This window comes from Haliaeetus albicilla, chromosome 13, assembly GCF_947461875.1.
Source record: "Haliaeetus albicilla chromosome 13, bHalAlb1.1, whole genome shotgun sequence".
NCBI lineage: Eukaryota > Metazoa > Chordata > Aves > Accipitriformes > Accipitridae > Haliaeetus > Haliaeetus albicilla.
In genome coordinates, this window is record NC_091495.1 from 27,708,164 (window position 1) to 27,728,341 (window position 20,178).

At 38.7% G+C, this 20,178-nt stretch overlaps 1 protein-coding gene across 1 annotated transcript in view; it reads right to left on the reverse strand.

The window, feature by feature from the left end:
• Positions 1 to 20,178, reverse strand: part of KIF26B (kinesin family member 26B) — a 315,800-nt gene that overhangs the window by 178,068 nt on the left and 117,554 nt on the right. The window contains exon 4 of the mRNA XM_069800600.1: positions 12,176 to 12,342. Coding sequence (XP_069656701.1) covers positions 12,176 to 12,342 — 167 coding nt within the window. The remainder of the gene's footprint in view (positions 1 to 12,175; positions 12,343 to 20,178) is intronic.

The window sequence follows — 20,178 nt, forward strand, 5'->3', positions numbered from 1 at the left end:
GGTTAACTACAGCCTTTTCCGTTCAAATATCAATTTTAATTTAAAAAGCAGACACCAAAAGAGAACTCTCTGCTACTCTTGTTCATTTCAGCAGGTCATTGCCTTTCCTAAACATGCTTCCTAAACATGCACACTTCATTATGATTCTGAGTTTGTCTAGATTCAACTTCCTGCCATTACATCTTGACATGCTTTTGTCTGCTAGACTGGAATCCTTTAGTATCACATTTCTGTTCCCTGCAGAGGTTCCCTGCACACTGTCAACACATCTCTTTCTAAATCTGTTTGATAAACTAAAGTCAAGCTGTTGGAAGGCATGTTTTCCAAACTTCTAATCATCTTAGTGTCTCTTCTCTGAGGCTTCTACATTTTTTCAACATCTTTCTTGACTGTGGACATCAGAACTAGACAGAGTATTCTAGCAGTGGCCATATCTAATCCTAATGCAGAGTTAAAGTAACTTCCCAGTCTCTCTTCATATGTTCTTATTCTTACAGATATTCAAGAGTTGCATTAGCCCTCCTGACCACAGTGTCCCACTGTGTGCTCATATGCAACTAATTAACCATGACACAGAGATCCTTTCCAGTAAGCGCTTCTCAGTACATAGGTTCCTATTCTGTAAGCATGGTCTACGTTCTTTACTATTGGATTTATGATATTACATTTGGCATTGATGTAACACCTATTGTTGGTCCAGAGGACTAAGCAATCTGTTACTAACAACCTTCCCAACACCACCTGAAAGGTTTAACAATATTTTTCCAGTTAATGCCCTATGGCATTCTGTATCTCCACAGAATCCCAACAGGAGCAGAGTCATTTAATATAATACATATTTCATCTAGTTTAGTCTATTTAATGCATTCCCAATTTGTTTCGTGTTGCTGTAAAGTATTAATCAAGAATTCACAGGGTGTTAACTCAAATAGATCAGGGAAATCCACATAGATTGTATTGTATCAGTTGTACTTTAACTAAATATGTAATCACTTCAGGAAAAACAATTCAAGCCAATATGACCCAACACCTGTTTTCCATAATCCTAAACTCATTGGCAATATATATTTATTTATTTTTTAAATTGTATCCCATCCCTGGTATTTTCCTGTTTGCCCTGGATTAATGTCAAGTCCAGTATTGTTCCTGGAGACCTGGATTGTTCCACTAAACCCGTAGACAGTGGCATATAGCTCACTGGTGCTCCCAGAATTTCATGATTTAGTGAAATACTTATATTTCCTTTTCAGAGTTTTATTTTGTTTTCCTTCCTTCTAGTCCCATTCCCATGCATAGCTTGATTCAAGAGATATATGTATTCCTCACTCCTATGAGTTCACAACATCATTTCACAAGTTCTGCAATACAGAATGTTTCTCTTCAACCTGTGGAATCATAGGATTATTCTTCTCAGCTTTCATTATGCAAGTCCACTTCTGACCTCCATGCACGGGGGGGGAGGCGACCACACAGCAAAAAACAACCAAGAATCTCCGTGTGTGAAACCTAAAGACTCTTACAACTCAAAGGTCCAAGAAATTATCTTTTCCTTTATCTCATGATGGTTTGTGTCTCACTCGTGACAGGTAATAGTTGAGGTCAACAGAAATGCCAGCTTTGGAGCACACACCCTACTGTGTAGTGTCCTACAGAGACAACCAAAACAAATCAGAATAAGCAAGGTTCAAACAGGAGGTCCAGGGCTAATTAACTGCCCTGAACTAAAGGCTATGGGGTGAACAGTGGTATCTTGCACATTTTAGAAATACATATTTGGACATAACTCAGACGCCTTTCACCTTGCACAACTAGTCAGATATTTCCACAAAATCACATAGCTGAATTAAAGTAGTTCTGTCTTAATAAAAGCTTGATGCTGCTGTAGGAAAGGACAAACATGGTGGGAGAGCTGGAAAAGGAATAGCTATTGCAGTGAAAAAGCTTAGATTCACATTAATTTGTTTCTCTTTCAGTAATAAAAAGCAAAAGGAGAAACAGGCAAATTTGAGCTTTCATACAGTGTTGATATGCTCTGTCGTGGACAGGTTAGTAACTCAGCTTGCTTATAGATGGCTTGAACAAGAGACACAATACTGTGCAATTTCTCTCTATGTACTTTTTCCTTTCTAATAAAAGGCTGGCTGATTTCTCGCTTTATTTGCATACAAAGAGGTATTCCAAAAAGAAATGGAAATAACTTTTGCTAATATTGTCTTTTCTGTCTTTGCCTAAATTTCCACAGTTTTCACTTTTCCAGGATTCTTTCTTAGATTCAAAGAGATTACTGCTGTAATTCTCACAACAGAGTAACTACCTTGGTTCCTTTCTGTCATGACTGTTGGGATAATAAAACCAAAGATTGCCTCACTATTTATCAGCAGTAGTTTTTAGCCTGGTTATTCAAAGAAATGAGGATGACTAATATACAATCTATGTGAATCTCTCTGACTATACCCTAAAAGGACATTTGAATCCATTGACCAATGTTAACCAGAAGAATAGAGATCTTAAAGAAATTGTCTATTAATTTCCTGAAAATAGACAGCTGAATAGAAGAGGCAGACCCTGTCAACACTTTGACTGAAGAAATCGCTGCCAATTCTTTATTAAACAACAGAAAATACACTTGAATTCCCTCTAGAATTCCCCAATCGTAAGAAAACCTCTAAAGCTACAGCCCGAAGTCATGAAATCTCAAGAAATGCATTCACAGGGAAACCATTAGCTGCAATGTTCCTGTAATTACTTATTTCCTAAATGTGTACATTAATTTCTTGTTTTATCCTTTAACAGGTCTGTCTCCTGAAAGGCAGCTAGTAGTGTCAAATCAAGATGCGTGGTAGAATGCTCTGGAGCCCATCCTGTATGCAATGCACGCATTTAATCATGAACTTGAGTTACTCAGAAAAGACCAAACTAATAGTTTGACTGAAATATGCCAATGGACAGCAGTTGTAAAATGGACATCATGTTCAATCTACAGGTGAGCAAAGAGGTGAGGTTCTAAATCTCTATTTGCCACAATCTACCTAGTCATGTACACAGGTTTACTGTGGTCTTATCATATTTTATAATCACATCCCAGGGATGCTTATATACAAGCCCAACTGGCAGTTGTCTACCTAATGTTAAATTATTTGGCAATAAACAAATACTTCAACATTTCAACCCATTTTCTTGTTGGAGTTTTTATTCTATGAGCAAAGAAAATAAAATGGTCTGTATTGACTGGTAATTGTAAGGCAAAACCATTCAGCAGCTGAATAGATTGCTCTCAAGGTTAAGAAAACACTGACTCTTTGAGCAGGTGGTGGAGAACTCTACAGACAGGGTAAATCACAGCTGGAATTTCAAGGCTGCTGGGGCAGCGCTGTAACAGTACTTCTTGTAACAGGAAAGCAGTAATCAGAATACAAAGTTTGCCACTCTGAACTTCCAGGTGTTTAGGAAAAAGTCTTCTTACTATGGATTTATGATCTATTTGAGTGAAGGTTAGTTTGTTGGTGTTAAAAACAGAGGGAAAAAACAACTGATGGTGCATATAATTTTCTGCTATAGACAGTGCAACTACATCAATTCATCTTTCTCTCTCCCCAAGCAAAGATAGAGACACTATAAATCAAAACTCTTATGTCAGGTTTAAGGGGAGCAAGAAATATGCAAAACAGTAAATCAACATGAGGTTGCCTATACTATAGTTGGCTGTCACAACTATACTAGAAGTCAGAAGATTAATGCTGACAATTTTTATTTCCACTGCCCTAAGACTAAAAGGCAAGATTAAACACCAAGAGACTTTGGTAACAGGTGCTGAGGGATTATGGTATATGCTGCTAGCAATTTTTCTCAATGTACATGTCAGGTGTAGGGAAAGGCAGTGCCAAGGGAAGGAAATAGCCTGAGTTCCTTTTAAGTTTTCCTAAATCAGCAGGGAACAGGTGTTCATGTAACAAGGACTCTGGCACCCCAAAACCCACCTCTTAGAAATTAGAAGGCCAAACCTATCCTTAGTTAGCCTCCCCTTTTGTGCTCTACTGAAATCAGCAGGAAATCACAAGACGTGGCGAAAAGTAGAAAAGAAGTTACCTCTGTTTTAGCATAGTGTATGGAAAGCAGCAGGAGTTCAGCTTCCATACACCTAGGTACTTTTGTACTGAATGCTTGAAATCACCTAGGACAATTAGGAATACAAATCCATGAAAAATTTTCTCCTTCCTTAGCAAACCACAAAAATAATCAGTGCCTCAGTGCGATATCATCAGCATCCAATATTCTTCCCAGGAATGCAAAGCATTTATCAGTACACAACATCCAAGACATGAAGTTGCAGCAAGAATGGGGCCAGTACAGTCATTTACAGGTCTAAAATGTCTCATCTGTAATAGCAGCAATCAGTGAGGTACAAATAGAGAAAGCAAACTTTAAGCTAAGGCAACATCTCAGAAACATCAGACAAAGGCCATTGCTAACTACTGAAGACAGGACGTGTCTTGGTTACCTTCCTCTGCCTCGACAGAGACTACGTAACAGAGCTTCTACAAAGCATGTACATTGCATGGAGTAGATTAAGTAGGTGTTTGCATTACTGGTTCTTTTCATTGTAATATAATCAGTTATTGACTCTAGGATTGGAGAGAGATGGACAGTGTTTGCTTACTAGCTAATGGAGTCCCTGGTTACCATAAATTTTCAGGGAGTTGTAATTGAGAAAATAAGCAGACAGAAAAAAAGGAGGGAAAAGCACATATAAATGTACTGTATTCCCAGATGAATTTTTTTAATTTAAAAATTGAACATAACTGATCATTTAAAAATTAATAGGGAAAATGAATTCTAGATGCAAGTTCACAAACTTGTGTACATAAAAAAGTAAAAATGAAAATTATGCAAAGCACTCACACATTTACAGAAACAAAAAGTTGTAAATAAACACCACAGATCATTACAGGAATTTGAAAAACTCTAAGATTCTGCTTTTCAGGCAATATATATTAGAAAGAATTAATATAATGAATTATACTTAGGAGACAAGTATTTTAAAATAAGGAGACATCTATTTTAAAATAATCTCTTAAGCACAAAAAATTTCATGGTATGTATTCTTTGCTCTACAGTACCAGATATTCATAACATGGAATTGGGGACTGCATCACAGAGAAACAACATAGTATCTCGAAACTTCCCAAAGACAAAGGGAAGAAAGGAGAGCTTTACTTAGAAAATTATCAAGATTTCTCAAGGCTCTGAAAGGCTAGTTACACAAGAAACTCAAAATCTTGATGACCATTTCAATAACAACAGTGATTGCCATTACCATCAATACTAAACATACCATATGTGGGGCAAGTGCAGATCAGAAAACACTCACTTTGTGCAGTGCACGAAGCAGGTGTAGCATATTTCAATACGGACATATCATCAAAGTAACATACCTTTTGTGGATTGGAATCTTAATTTCTCTGTTCAATGGTCAATAAATTGTTCCTGGATAGTAATCTTTTACTTTACATTGTTCTAAATAATTATTTTTAAAACACGTTTAGTCCAGAAAACTATATTTGTTAACTTAAGGTAAACGCCCCTGTACATCTGAAGTGGATTACTTTGACACTGGGAACATGAGGAAGATTTACATCCTTTTTATCAGTTACGTACTTTGAGGCTAAGCAGATGGCACACCCCTGCAAGTATAGTATTCTATGATAATCTAAGGGTAATTTTAGCTTACTTCTTTTTGTAGCTCCATGGAACGCTCCCAAAATCCTGTTTAAAAATCAGGGTCCATTATCTGTATTTTGAGCTATGAATAAAAGCTATTGATCTGCAGCCAACATACAGCGGATCTAATTGGCATGAAGGTTCAAATTATTTCTGTTTACAGCCCAATGCCAAATTAAACATATCATAACTAGATTTCCAACCCAGGTCTAAATGTGGACACATTTTCTTACGTTTTTGTTTAAATAGCAGCAGCGTGCAAGTATCTAAAGATTCAAACACCATGGTTTCGGACATGTACCCTACAGACTTCCTATTAAAAACGGACCTTGTCTGGAATCTTGTTGCTGAACCTTTTTGTAATCAAAAGATATGAACAGATTCAAACAAAACTGCCATGGGGAATGTGTCAGCTTTGGGGGGGGGGAATCACTGGAAATTGTTTGGCACCCAAGAGAGAACTGCTATGCAAAATTAGAAATCATTCAAATATCCTTGCTTTCCCTCATCCAGATGTGGCACTTAAGTCCTAATTTTTTTATTCTGTATCAGATCATTGCCTCCACTACTAGGCACTGGCTATTCTTGCATGTAGCTCACACAGTCTTTCCTGCTAGGACATTTTTATTTTGTTTACATTGAACCATAGAAAAAGAGTATTCTTTATGCCCCAACTGCCAGCCACCTTTGGCTGCAGGAGAGTCAAGATTCCCTTCTGGTTGGCATTTACTTTATACACAAGAAATAACACCAACAACAGGAAGCAGAAATGGCCTGTTAGTTGGGGCTCTCACAGTAATGGGGAGCACAGAAAAGCAGTGACTATGAACATACATCTCCTACATTTCTGATGAATGTTGAGCAAATATGAAAAAACAGCCCCTGAAGTTGTGCACTCAAACCTAGGTGCCAATTTTAAAAATTTGTTTCATGGTCTTTCAGGTTGACCGAGATCATTGTGATTGAAATTTCCCCTACTAGTCAGCCCCAAGCCAGGCTTTGAAGGTAGAAATATTTGTGAAAATTATTTACAGATGTTTTAAAACTTGCTGCCAGCATTCCTACTGAAAGACAGTCTATGGATCTTTTATCTTAACATTCCCCTTTTTACATATTTCTTATGCAGTATATGATGAGTATGAGGGAAAAGAGTAGAAATTCTGATCAGGGTTGTTAATATGTAGTTCTTCAAAATGTCCAAGACTGACTGCAATTTAACCATTAAGTTTAGTTCGTTCAGCTAATGAAAGAAAATCTTGTTAGGTTCTGCATAGTTTAGACAGCAAGAAACCAAAATATGTTTTCACCTAAGTCTCAGAAAATAATTTTCTCTTAGGGATGTTGAGGTCACCAATATTTGACATCGAGGACTTCTCAAGCAGTGCCTAAACCAGGGAACCACTGCATGGCTTGAAAGAGCAGTTCATGAAAAAGCACTGTCATCCGAGTCATCTGCAGTTCAGACCATTTAAAAACATTTAAAACTTCAACAGAACTTTCTTCAGAAAGGCACAGGACAAGCAGCTTTCACCCTCTGGGAGATTCCAGACCTGGCTCCACATCTACTAGCATAACACTACAGCTACACCACTTACAGCCAGACTACTGATACAAATCAAATGCTTCTCCCACGGAGCTTCCCAAGCCAAAGCTGGGCTCTGTGGTACAGGGACACCCACTCCGACCCATTTCCTTCTCTACTAGCTGCTGCCTCTGTTTCTTACCTGCTTTTGCTGCCTGTGTTCTGACAAACCCTCTGTTGCAATGCCAGGAAAAGTTTGTTTTTGTGAACTTATCCCAGACCTCCGAAAAATTCAAGCCAGGACCTTAAAATGGTATGACTAATTTAAACCAATACACAGCCTTTAAGGAAAAGCCCTGGTGTTCCTGGATTCTAAGCCTTTGGGCTTTAAAAATTTTCCCCATAAGCAGAAAGATTGTGCAGACTAGCTCATTACTTTAAGTTTCAACAAAAGTCACATAATATTGCACCTGTAAGGAAAACCAGCAATCATCAAAAGTTGCGTGATAAGCTGACAGTTTATCACATACGTGCAAAAAACCAGTGAGGCATGAGATTCTGGGGTCTCTGGAGTGCTAAGTCATCAAAACAGCACAGTGGCTTTAACAAGAGGGACCCACAAATACTGTCCTCCTAAAAGCTTTGTTGTTCATGCAATATGTACCAGAATTTTTAAAAAGATTCAAAAAAGATTCTCAGGAGTGGAAGGGAAATCTGTGGAGCATTCAGCAGCATTTTGAACACAACATTCACAATACCCCTTGCCAGTAAGGCATTGCCTCACCTCCTCCTCCCCCAGCTGCCAAACCACACTGGGATGGAGAATGAGTGTGGAAAGGGTCACCAGCAGTTTTTCCAAGAATGGAGATAATTGTAACTAGAGCTTATCCCATGCTGAGTAGCTACATGTCAGTTATACATGAAGCTAAGGTTTTCTATTCTTATTTTGTCTCAAAATAAGAAGTTTTTAAAAAATCCAGACATTTCTGCATTTCATTTGGAAAACATGCCTTGCTACACCTACAACAGTAGCATTGTGTGGCCCTACTTAGTGTTCAAGCTGCATAAAGACATGGAAAATGATCCCTAGAACAGATTTTTCAGGCTACTTTCAAGATTATCTATATTCCCATTAGGCTCAATTAATCCAAATATGACTATATCTGATTTCAGACCCAGGCGGGCTTTTGTTCAAGATACACTGTTACGTTTCCTGACCAGCAACAGGAAACAATTTTCAAGACTACCATTTAAAAATATCTCCTTCTCAAAAATTTTTACCTTTTTTTGAGGTCCAAAGTGAAATGGGCTTTTAAGTTTCTCCTTTGTCCTGATGCAATAAAAGTTTTTCCTTTCCAAGAAAGCAAGCTTACTGTGACAAGGCAAACCAGGAAGAATACCAAGATGCCAAAAACTTTTAGGTATTGTATTGAAAAGCTCTGGTCCAGTTTTGAGTTCTAGTTCCTGCACCATGTTATCACCCTTTGAGAGACTATTAAAACTCTACAGCCCAGTCACAACAGAGAAGTTTTATTCAGAAGGGCAGGCTTGTTTATGCAGTAGCCAGGCCAAAGCTGAAGTCAGAGTCCCAGAAATTTTCTCCATATGGAAACCAGCATAGACAGGAACAAGGTTCAGTACAATGCTCCTTGACCTGCTAGAGCTTTACAAAGATACCAGGGAGATGAGAAATGGAAGGCCCTTCCCTCAGTTCTTTGGCATCATCAGCACCAGCATATTACTCCTCTCTTAACTGGAGGTGGCACACTCCTACATTGCGCTTGGAGGGCACAAGGCAAGAGGTTAGTACACCTGAGACTGCGATGGCCCAAAAATGCAGTGCATCTTATGACAAAGATCCAAACTGGAGGCAAAAGTTTACTCATGTAAAAATCCTAAAATGTTCTTTTTGTGTAAAGAATCTTACCATTATTTCACATTCACTAAATGAATTATTTTCATCACAAATGTGTACTAAGAAGCAAGATAATGGTAAATTAGCATGGATTGGAGGCTATCTGAGACAAAAATGAGTGATAACCCTGAACAGAAAGGCAAATTTGGTGTTTATCTTTAGAAGTACAATCGATTGAATTCAGTTTCTGTGTCAGAATCACCATTAGAAATTCATTATTCCTACCTGTATCATCCATTATTCATAAGCCTACCAGCAGAGCACTTTGGACAGTTTTCAGTGTTTGTTCCTTTAAAACGCTCACATACTGTCCCATGGGAATCCTGACATATCATAAGTTCTCTTGCAGCGATATCCCAACAAATGACAATTCACAGGTTACAGCCCCTTTAGCTGGCTTGGAAATCTGTCAGCTATAGATCATGAAACATAACAGTCAAGTACTGAGACAACTGATAAGTCTCCTGGCTTTTCAAAAGATTGAAAGTCACTGTGGCCTTCAGACACTTCTCCATGGCTCAATGCCAGCTGTAAGCCAGTCAAGTGAGTATCACTGTTAGGCTAGTAGTGCCTGAGAACAGAAAAATTATGAGCTCCCAGTATTGCACTCCTGATGCTTCTCAAGTAATTACAACCAAAAGTTCCCATGGATGCCTTGACATTTCTTCCATACTGCAGCATTTTAGTTAATTGGGTTTTTTCCTGATGATGGATGACTTTCATATCTGAACCTCATCTGAGGTTTGCTTTCCTTGTTGGGAACTTAGAGTGGAATACTGTGGGACATTATTCAAATTTCAAAAGAATATTTTCTACTCTTCTACTTCCAACTTCGGCTTCACATTAGCAAATTTCCCTAGCTATATTTCTTACTTACTGACCATGAAAACATCATATGTGACACACGTTCAAAAAAAACAGGCATAGCTGCTAGTCAGTACTCCATGTGCCACTTACAATCAGAAAAAGCAAAAGGTTAGAATTCATATGCCTGGTACAAATGACTGTTTCATATTGTAAACAGCGCACCACATTAATGAGTTTGACAACCAGTGCCTTCTACTTTGTATTTCATAATACACATACATGTGGGTTTTTACGCTTCTTACCACCACTTTACAAAAATGCAAATAGACACCTAAGTTGTAAAACAAAAATTAATGAGAGATCCACATTTTGAAAACAAGTTGTGCATTTTCTTGTCAAAAGGTCAAGCAGTGAACGACTGACTTGGATTTGCTGCTCAAACTGTCAGCAGATGATATAACTTGAAGTCCAGAACAAAACTGACTTATATAAGTGATGTTAATGTAATTATGCAATACCCCAAACTGAACCAGGCATTTTTGTCTTGCTAAGTACAGTTTAAAAATAAACAGTCTAAACATGAGATCTCTGCTGGGCCAAGCACACCCAAGAATTCAAACCATCAGCTAGAAACTTAAGAGTTCTTCTTAAAGTGCTGTGATACACACTACGGATTTTGAGTAAATTTAATTAGTTTCCTACATTTCAGCAGAGTATATTAAGAGCAAATGAATTCTCTCAGCGTAAAACAGTGAAACAATGAAGAACAAATGAGTTAAACCATCTTCATAAATCAATTCATGCTAAAATATGTGCTAATCCCAATCTGCACTCTGGTTAGATATTACCATATGAGTACATTCAGCAACTTTAATTTAAACTTGAAGTTAAACAGAAAAGGGCAGCAAATTGAGACCACTGTCATCATTCACACTTGCTATTGCAGCATCACATCTGTAGAGAAAAAATGGCAGAGCTGCCCCAAACAATATTCACTGGATCTTCTAAAATGCTATTCTTAATCCTCTTAATGACTCACTTGTGTGACACTGACTGAACATATGCAGTCCTCATGTTTGTGAGGAAAAATAGGAGAGGAAAATCTTCTTTCCAGATTTACAGAGCCCAACAACTTCATAAGTTTTCCATTTACCTTTAAAATAAAATAGAATCATGTGGAATTACTAATAGTTGGCTCTCTAAAGGGTAGGAAATTAATCTGAATATGCCTGAGGTGTTCACTCAAAAGTTCACTCCATGTTTTGAAATTCACATCTCTCACTGGACTGGATTGGAAGTGCTGTAAAAATAGCTTATTCTCTTATTTCATTACTTCCACAACTCTTCCCAAGTCAGTCTTGTAATTATTGAAAAGCATTAAGAGACAAGGATTATTTCAACTTCTTCAGTTACATAAGGATTCAACTGGGCTAAAAAGATTATATTCTGCAAATGCAGATTATGTCCTGCAGAGCATATTTCTGCACAGAAAAATATTTCCATTGTTGATAATGGATATTTCACTTATTAGCTGCTATGCCCATTAAGCAAACCATTTTTACTGAAAAATTAATAAAGACAGTCATAAGATTTTTTTTAACAAAACTTTATCTCGCTGAGATTTTTCTGAAACATTGGCTGAATATTCAACAGAAGGGGTGCTCTAAGGCTGAATTTAGGCCCTCAGGTCAACTCAACAGCACGGCAGGGACAGAAACTGAAATCAGAAACCTTAACTTTTCAGTTTGAAAATGGAAATCTTGATAATTTCCCTAGATGGAAGTAAATTCAATAAAGCCTGAAGGTTGCCTGCCGAACAGAACTATCCACCTCCAGTTAGCTCTACAATTAATTGCCTATCTCAGAAAATTACTTGGATGGGCCCTTCTCATCCAGGGATACACCCCTCCAAAAATGTCACTAAATCGGGTATTATTTTGGGAGCACAATCACATCTTAACCCAAATCAAGAATTAAAGGGACATTTTGCAGAAGAGGGTAGAAGTATCATCCCCATCTTACAGACAAATGCATACAGGTGGATTAAACAACATTTTCATGGTAATTCCTGCAAGTTTGTGATAGATCTGTATCTATAGCCATGTTTCAACATGTGTGCTGTAGTCTGTCAACCCCACTTCTTCACTACAGAATCATCTCCTTTGAAAGAAATTATGTTTCCAGGGAAGGAAAAGCTGAGAAATCTCTCTTACCTGGCAAAAAATGATGCTGCCACGGAGGTGCCTGTGGATACTTCACTGGCAACATATGTGCTCTGGGAAGCAGGGAAGCTGTACAAGGAGGGTTTATCTGCATTGTAGCGGTTCAATGCTGCTTCAGTCAGGCCCTCTCGACTAGTCTCTGTCATAAGCTGAGATATCTGAAGACAGAAAAAAACAGAAGTGTCATCAGCTAAAGCTCACTAGCTGACCCCTCCTCATCCAGAAGTACCGCTGGGTTGCAGATGGAGTAAGAGAGGCATTCCATTCACTACATCTTTGCTGCTTTGTGAACAAGTTTATTGCTTCTGTCATGCTGATCTACAGTACTTTGGCTCAGCTCTAACCTTGTCTGCATTAAAACTAATGGGATAAATTCATCCCATCACTAGAAATGTCAATAATGTCTATGCCTTTCCATCCATATGGAAAAGAAAGAGTAAAGCATAATCCTTGCTCAGTTTTACCTCAGGGTACAAGAAAGACAGCTTAGATACGTGTAATATATTTACATTTTACTTCAGGAAAAAAAATACATTTGTTTGCCTTTGTAAAATAACAGCAGTAGTGTATTAAGTATTTTTGTTACCTTTCTCCAGAAAAGCCAGCACGCAGCATAGGAAGGAGTCCCTTGGGATCCTAGACTATTTATCATCTCTCTGGAAAATTGGGATCATTACCACTCACTTTCACTGGCTTTCTTAAAAGGTTTTAAATATCCTGTGATTTCATTCTTCTGATGGCCCATTTGACATTTTTTCCCCTGTTAGGAAGCCTCATCTCAGCCATCCATTGTCTGGAAAAAGCATACGGAGTTTAACCAGCCTTGACCCAGCTCTCCCCAAATTAACTGAAAGATCTTTATTGAGTTCAGAGAAAGCTAGGTCAGCCCTATTGAAGTACTTCTTCAAAACTTTGATTTCAGTTTCTTGACTATTACTTCTGCATGAACTTACAGTGGTGTGATGTCATTTATTGTACTTAATGCAATTTCTAACAACTTCGCTTTCCTCTTTCCCTCATTTCAACCACAAATAACTTTTGTTAGCTAACGCGTGTCACGAAATTGCAACATATGCCTAAAAAGAACACTCCCAAATTATTGCTAGCAATTATCCAGGCGTACCTTCCTTCCTCCTGCAAAACGTTTGCAAGAACCCATCTCTCGCATGTTCAATTTCAGTTCTCATGCCTATCCTTACCACCACAATAACAACAGAACATCTTCGTGAGGCACATCAAGAAAGGCACTTGAGATCATCCTGTAGTTCTTTTTCCGGTTAGGCTTGCTTTATTTCAGCTATTAAACATTTTAGTTATTAAAGGCAAAGTTGAAGAACTGTGATTTGTATTTGGGAGGGGAAGAGACATGTCATATGGCAACATTTTTTAGATCAACTCTCAAGCCACCTCTGTTCCTTTTATAGAGAATTGTTACCCATTCTACTATGGCTAAGAGGGTAATCTAAGAGTTTATCCTTATTTTACATATTTTTAGGCCAATCAGTTTAATGCTTCAAGAACAGGAATGCTAAACTAGTCACTCTATTTCATGAGGAACCAGTAAAATTGCTGAAAGTGCCCCTATCATGTTAGTCACACACTGAGCCCTTCTAATTTACCGATTCACTACACTGAATGAGCAGCGCTCTCAGAAGCTGAAATCCTGGATTTAAATCATCTCGTACTACTGTTAAAAAGCAGGAATTTAGGCTGGCTGCCAGGATACCTCCCTACATTTCCAGCATGCAGGCAAACAGATATTTGTTCTTCAGTGTTCTGCTAACCTATGTATGTCCACTTGGGGCATCCAATACACTTGAATTCACTAAGCAATAATTCCTCAAGTTTTCCATATTTTTTCTAACTCAGCTATTTATGTTTGCAGTGAACTAGCACAAGACTCTCCCCTATCCCCTCAAATTATCCTAAAACCAGTTTCATCATCTAACATGTTGGGAACTGCTAGGTAGACAGATTTAAAAAGCTCTCCCTTCAGAGCAGAGTACACCTATAAACCTAACCTCATCCTAGTACCTCCAATTCATATATCTGAAAATCAGGGATGGATCATCATTAATCAATTGCCTTTGCTGACAGTGTCACCAGGAAGTGCCACTCACTTCCATAGCAACCTGACAACAGTTAAGAAGTTGATGTGTTGGCTTATCTCAACTACAATCTCAATTGCAATCATAACCTCCCATCTTCTGCTAAATAAAGATTTGCAGCCTCAAATACGAATTTCCATAGCCAGTGCAGCACATTTCTGTTGGTGTCAGCAGATCCCCTGAAGTTGCAAGATGGTGAGGCTTGAGAGAGGCAATTCATCCAACTGCAAAACAGGAAAGGATTTGTGTGTCTTGGTGTTTTGGACACCCAGAAAACATCCATCATGATATGGGCATAAAAGCAGTAACTAAATTATTTTGGCAGTTATAGAAACATTCAGGTGATCCATGCCCATGTTCATAAGTCCTATTAATATGAACAGCACAGAGCAAACAGAGCAACAAAAAGCCTCAAACTGATTGTGGAAATTGCCTGAAAGGTATTACTCTGAAGCTTCCTCAAAAGCTGATTAGATGCTTGGTTTACGAGTTTTTGAATAATGAGTTCTTAAATACAAGCACTCCAGAACAATTACTCTCATACCAAAGAGACATGAGATTCTTTTAGAAAGATATAAATATAAACCATTCCCCCACACCTATGGACCCAGAGAGAAATAGATACTAGTCAGCAAATGGAATGTTAATGCTTTCTAATAAATGGGGATGAAGATCTTATAAAGCCTGTATTTAGGTCACATTTTCTCATAGTAGAATGCAAAGGAACTGAAGAAGCACCTGGAAATAATCAAACATTTACAAATTCTGTATTTGTGGAGTACCACACTATCCATATGACAGAGACGGAAGACAGATAAATAATACTAGTTTTAGGAATTGCATATACTATGGACAGATGCAGAATGGGGTTGTTTCTATATAAATGTAGGCTTTTCAGTAGCACTGTGATTTTGTCATGTGTCCTACACAACAGTCCAAGTACTACAGGGATGGTCAGCTGCTCAGACTGCAAGCTGTGAAACATCTGTATGGTACTATGCTGGTTTCAGCTGGGACAGAGTTAATTTTCTTCCTAGTAGCTGGTATAGTGTTTTGTCTTGGATTCAGTATGAGAAGAATGTTGATAACACACTGATGTTTTCAGTTGTTGCCAAGCAGCGTTTAGACTAAGTCAAGGATTTTTCGGCTTCCTATGCCCAGCCAGCAAGAAGGCTGGAGGGACACAAGAAGTTGGCAGGCGACACAGCCAGGAGAGCTGACCCAAACTGGCCAAAGGGGTATTCCATACCATGTGACATCATGCCCAGTATATAAACTGGGGGGGAGCGAGCTGGGAGGGATAGCTGCTCGGGAACTAACTGGGCAGTTCGGCGAGTGGTGAGCAACTGCATTGTGCATCACTTGTTTTGTATATTCCACTTCTATTATTATTATTATTATTGTCACTTTATTATCATTATTAGTTTCTTCCTTTCTGTCCTATTAAACTGTTCTTATCTCAGCCCACGAGTTTTACCTTTTTTTCCCCCGATTCTCTCCCCCATCCCACTGGGTGGGGGGAAGTGAGCGAGCAGCTGCGTGGTGCTTAGTTGCTGGCTGGGGTTAAACCACGACAGGTACTGACCCCCAGAGCCTGCTGGAGAGGCAGCAACTCTCCTTCCCATTCATTCACACAGCTTGCTTTGTTACAGAAAACAGGAAGCTACTGTTGACATTGATATTGATGTATTATCTGTGAAAAGCAGCATTCCAGTGTAAACAGCCATGTCAGAGAGCCCTCCCTGAGCTGCCCTGGATGGACACTCATAATGGGGCATGTTGGGCTTCTAAGCACCCTCTTGATACCGAGGGTCCAGCACCACTGCCTGGTTTCCTTACCTATGCTGGCACACTTCCTGGGTAAAAATCCATTTCTCAGTATGAACTCTGTCAGAACTAAACTCCCAAATACACATACTGTCTGTCCTTGAGCTCCATCAATTTACTGTTTGCCTCAGCAGGGACACTTCTTAGTTGACAGTGTATTACAAGGATACCAAAATGGGAACATACTTTATTTTACCTAACGCAAGACAGACAAATTAAGACAAAAAAAGAACTGGCTTAAACCACAGTCCAGGATCTCCTAATCTAGGAATGGTTTCCAGTTTTAGCACTTGCTTACTTTGTCAGCCAATGTGGGATTTTTCAACAGTGAAATGTCTCTAGAAGCAATGAAAGCTGAAATGTTTCCCTGAATTTCAAACATTCTACTATTCCTTAGATGGGAAGCCTGTAACACCACTTGATGTTATACAGGTAAAAGCCCACAGAAGTACCCTGTGATACTGCAACACTCATAACCTCAAGCAGAACATCAGGTTTTGCTTGAACGAGTTCCTCAAGTCACTCTATTGCTATCTTTTCTTTATATCAAAGCAAGAACAGGATGATAACAAACTAGAACTTGATACTTAATTATGGAATTGTCCCTTTGGTCAGGCAGCCAGTGGAGATGAAAGGGCAAAGACAGTGCTATGCCAAATTCTGGGCCAGGCTGGGAACCTTTTTTGTGTCCAGTACTTATCAGAGTATTGTTTATACTGCACAAATTTGTACATCCGGGTCAATCCACGGGCTGAGTACCTCACTAGACACCTAGACACATGCCCACAATATTTGACTAATAAGTCCTCACTTATTCCCAGAATTCAAAATATATACAAAAAGTAGTAGGCAGAAAGAAGTCCAGAGAATTCATATATCCAGAGACTACTGACTTCGAGTCAGTTCTGTTGCATTTCTTTCTTTTGCCTTGTAGATCAGACAGTGTAGAAATCATTTAAATTATTATACTAAACTGAAGAGTGGGCTTTGGAGGTAATCTTACCATCTCATTTACTCTGTCCTCCAGTCAAAGTGCCAAATTATCCCTTTCTGCTCTGACATTGCTCACTGAAGTCCACACATACACAAACTTGATTAAATGCACCTGGGATATATCAAGCATTTAAGGAAAAATACTCATAGAACAGACATTTCCAAAGCTCTTCGATAATTTCTTTTTTTTCCCCATCCCACTTCAAAAGACAGAGTTGAAAATTACACTTTGAACATTAAGAAACTCAGACTCTTGTTCGGTTTTTTTTTTTTTTTTGCCTTCCCCACTCCCCCCCACCTGCCAATAATGTATGCCTGGCAAGTACAGTTCATGTAAATCTGCCTCAGTGTCGCTGTCTCTCTCACTAGATACTGTTTCTGGATTTAAGGGGGAAAAGAAGAATCAGTTCCTCAATTCTCTTCTGTGCGTATCCACATAGCGTATATGTGAGGTTGAAGATCAGTTAACAGGATATATTTTGAGAAATTCCTTTATTGAATTGTTGGCAGCACATCACTGCCTGGATAAGCAGCGAAAAGACAAAGCATGGAACAACGCAACCTTTCATGCCTCAATAAAAACCTTTTAAGTGCACATGGAACAAGACAGATGTCCCTCCCAAGGCCCCATTTTTTTTCTCCTGTCTCATAAAAGCAAGGCATCCATTAACCTCCTCTTCCACTGCTTTCTGACAGTATACTGCAAGAGCTGGAGATAAGTCATGATTTAAATTCTCTACTTCATAGGAAAAAGATGGCTCTGCAGTTAAACCACAGGTATCAGGCAGACTAGATTCTCTTCCTACTCCAATTAAAGAGTCACTCTGTGCATAAGACTTGCCATCATGCAGTATGAGGTTAATTATATTTGCATAAGGGTGTTTTACAGCCAAGATCGTTAATGTTTCTAAAGCTCCTAACTGAGGACTCCCAACTGAAATTACTGGACAAATGCAAGTTAGCATTTATGAAAGATGTGAAACAGCCTTTGCTCTGGAGGTAGTGAAGCATTCAGGAACATCCTCAAAATCTAGTTTACATCAATGACTGACAAATGAACTGCATGCACAGAAATGTATGAAATCTATCCAGTCTGAAGGCAAATTCAAGATACAAATCTGTGTTCAAATTCACCATAAAGCAATCCTCCATGTCCAGAGATCCTAATCTCAGGAGAGAGGCTCACTAGCAAGAAGAAACTGAAGGTAAAAAGCTCTCTTTCATAAACACACGCACACTCATGAATGACTTCTTTGGCAATCCACTCTTGATTCAGAGCAGCACTGAATTTTCTGCCCAATAAATACCGATGAAGTTACTTCCTGGCTTATTTTAGGCAGTAAATGTCTACATTAACCAAGAAAAAGGTTCTTCTTAAAGACCCTCCCTTTAAAAGATGAGTGGAGGGAAGCTCTAAAGGATACCTCTCTAAGCTTTAGCACACCAAAAACATCATAAATTCTTATAAACCTGCTTAGAACACAAGCTTAGCAGCTTAATTTCAAGTTTTCCATTATGCAGTCAGGTGTTCTGGCTCTTCTGAAATATTAATCTTTTATCTTCTGTCCAACTCCTTTTGGCTCATCACAGTTTACTCTCAGTCATAACAAGATAAAGTTATTCTTCCTGTTTGGCTCAAGGAGCCTGGTTTCTGGTCTATGGAAGTGACGAAGCACTGGGAGAGGCATCTCACAGTACATCATTCACATGTGTCTTTTTTCTGACACATGTATAGAATACCAAATCTTTCCCAAGAACTAAGTGACCCTGGTTTTCCTGGGCTTGACCTACTCCTACCAATTCTTACAGGTTGAGGCAAGAACTGTAGTTTACAAATTATTTTTGAAAACTCAAAGAATTCTTCCACTTTCTTTAGTGTACAAGAGTTCGCTGTCTGATGTGACAGTGTGGTGGACTGCAGAACAAGATAAAAATCTTAAGTCTTCGGTAAGCCACCAGCTTCCCAGCCACTACAAATTTCAGCAGAATAACTTGCCTATAGGAAGCAGCATCAGAAAACAAATGGAGCAGGAGCTGACAATTCTTGAGTCTCTTCAGCATTAAGGGACGTTAATGAAGGAAATATTGGAGTTCTACTTCACCTAGACAAGGCATCTCTCAACAAGGGAATGTATCACTAAGTAGTAGGTCCTTTTCCTACAATTTGGGTATTTCATCTGAGCCCCTCTGGAAATATTGACTTCACCCCTTTTACCCAGCATGGAAGTTCTGCATTAAGTTCTACGCAGTAACAAAAAAGTGCAGCATGAACTTATGTATGGTAGCATTCAAAAGACAAGGTGACAGCTGGGATCCACTGTGCTCAGGGCCAAAAAGAAAAAAGAGAAATGTGGATAATTTGACATTTACTATATTTCATTTTCATAATTTCAGAGTATTGTTGGGAGAGGTTAGCATGTGAAAATAGAAAAGGGAAATACTTAAGAGTCAGTTTCAAATATCATTGTTAAATACAGCTTCAAACGCTTTGAGATAAATCTGGTAGAGTGTTTAATGAACTACCAGTAAATTGAAGTGGGGTCTTGGGGGCAGAAGGAAAGAGGAATCTTGTGCTGCCCACACAACTATCAAATTAACTTTAACGCACCCTTCACAGGGCAAAAAGGGACAATTACACCATTCAATCAGAGCAACTTGAAAGTGGTGGGGATCTGCTAAGTCTGCCATCTTTAATATACCACAGAGTATACTCTGTATCTGTCACAACTCACTCACTACAACAGAGGTGACACTTCAGAAATTATTCAGGACAAAATCCACCTTTAGAAAAAATAATTTTGAAATGGTAGCAAGTTCTTGTAGATAAGGGCTCTGGCATAGTCTTATAGCATCTTGCCATTTGATTATGACCTTTTTCTCTCATAGCAGAATACTAAGCTACTATAGCTCGAGACCACTGCAACTGCTGATATAGACACTGTGAGCAAGAGCAAGACAGTAACTCCTGATAGTCCTTTCCTGTCAAAAGAATGTGTTCTATGAGGAAGAGGCTGAAAAAGGACATGCATAAAGTCTGCTGCATTCAGTCTCTTTCTTGGATGTAGA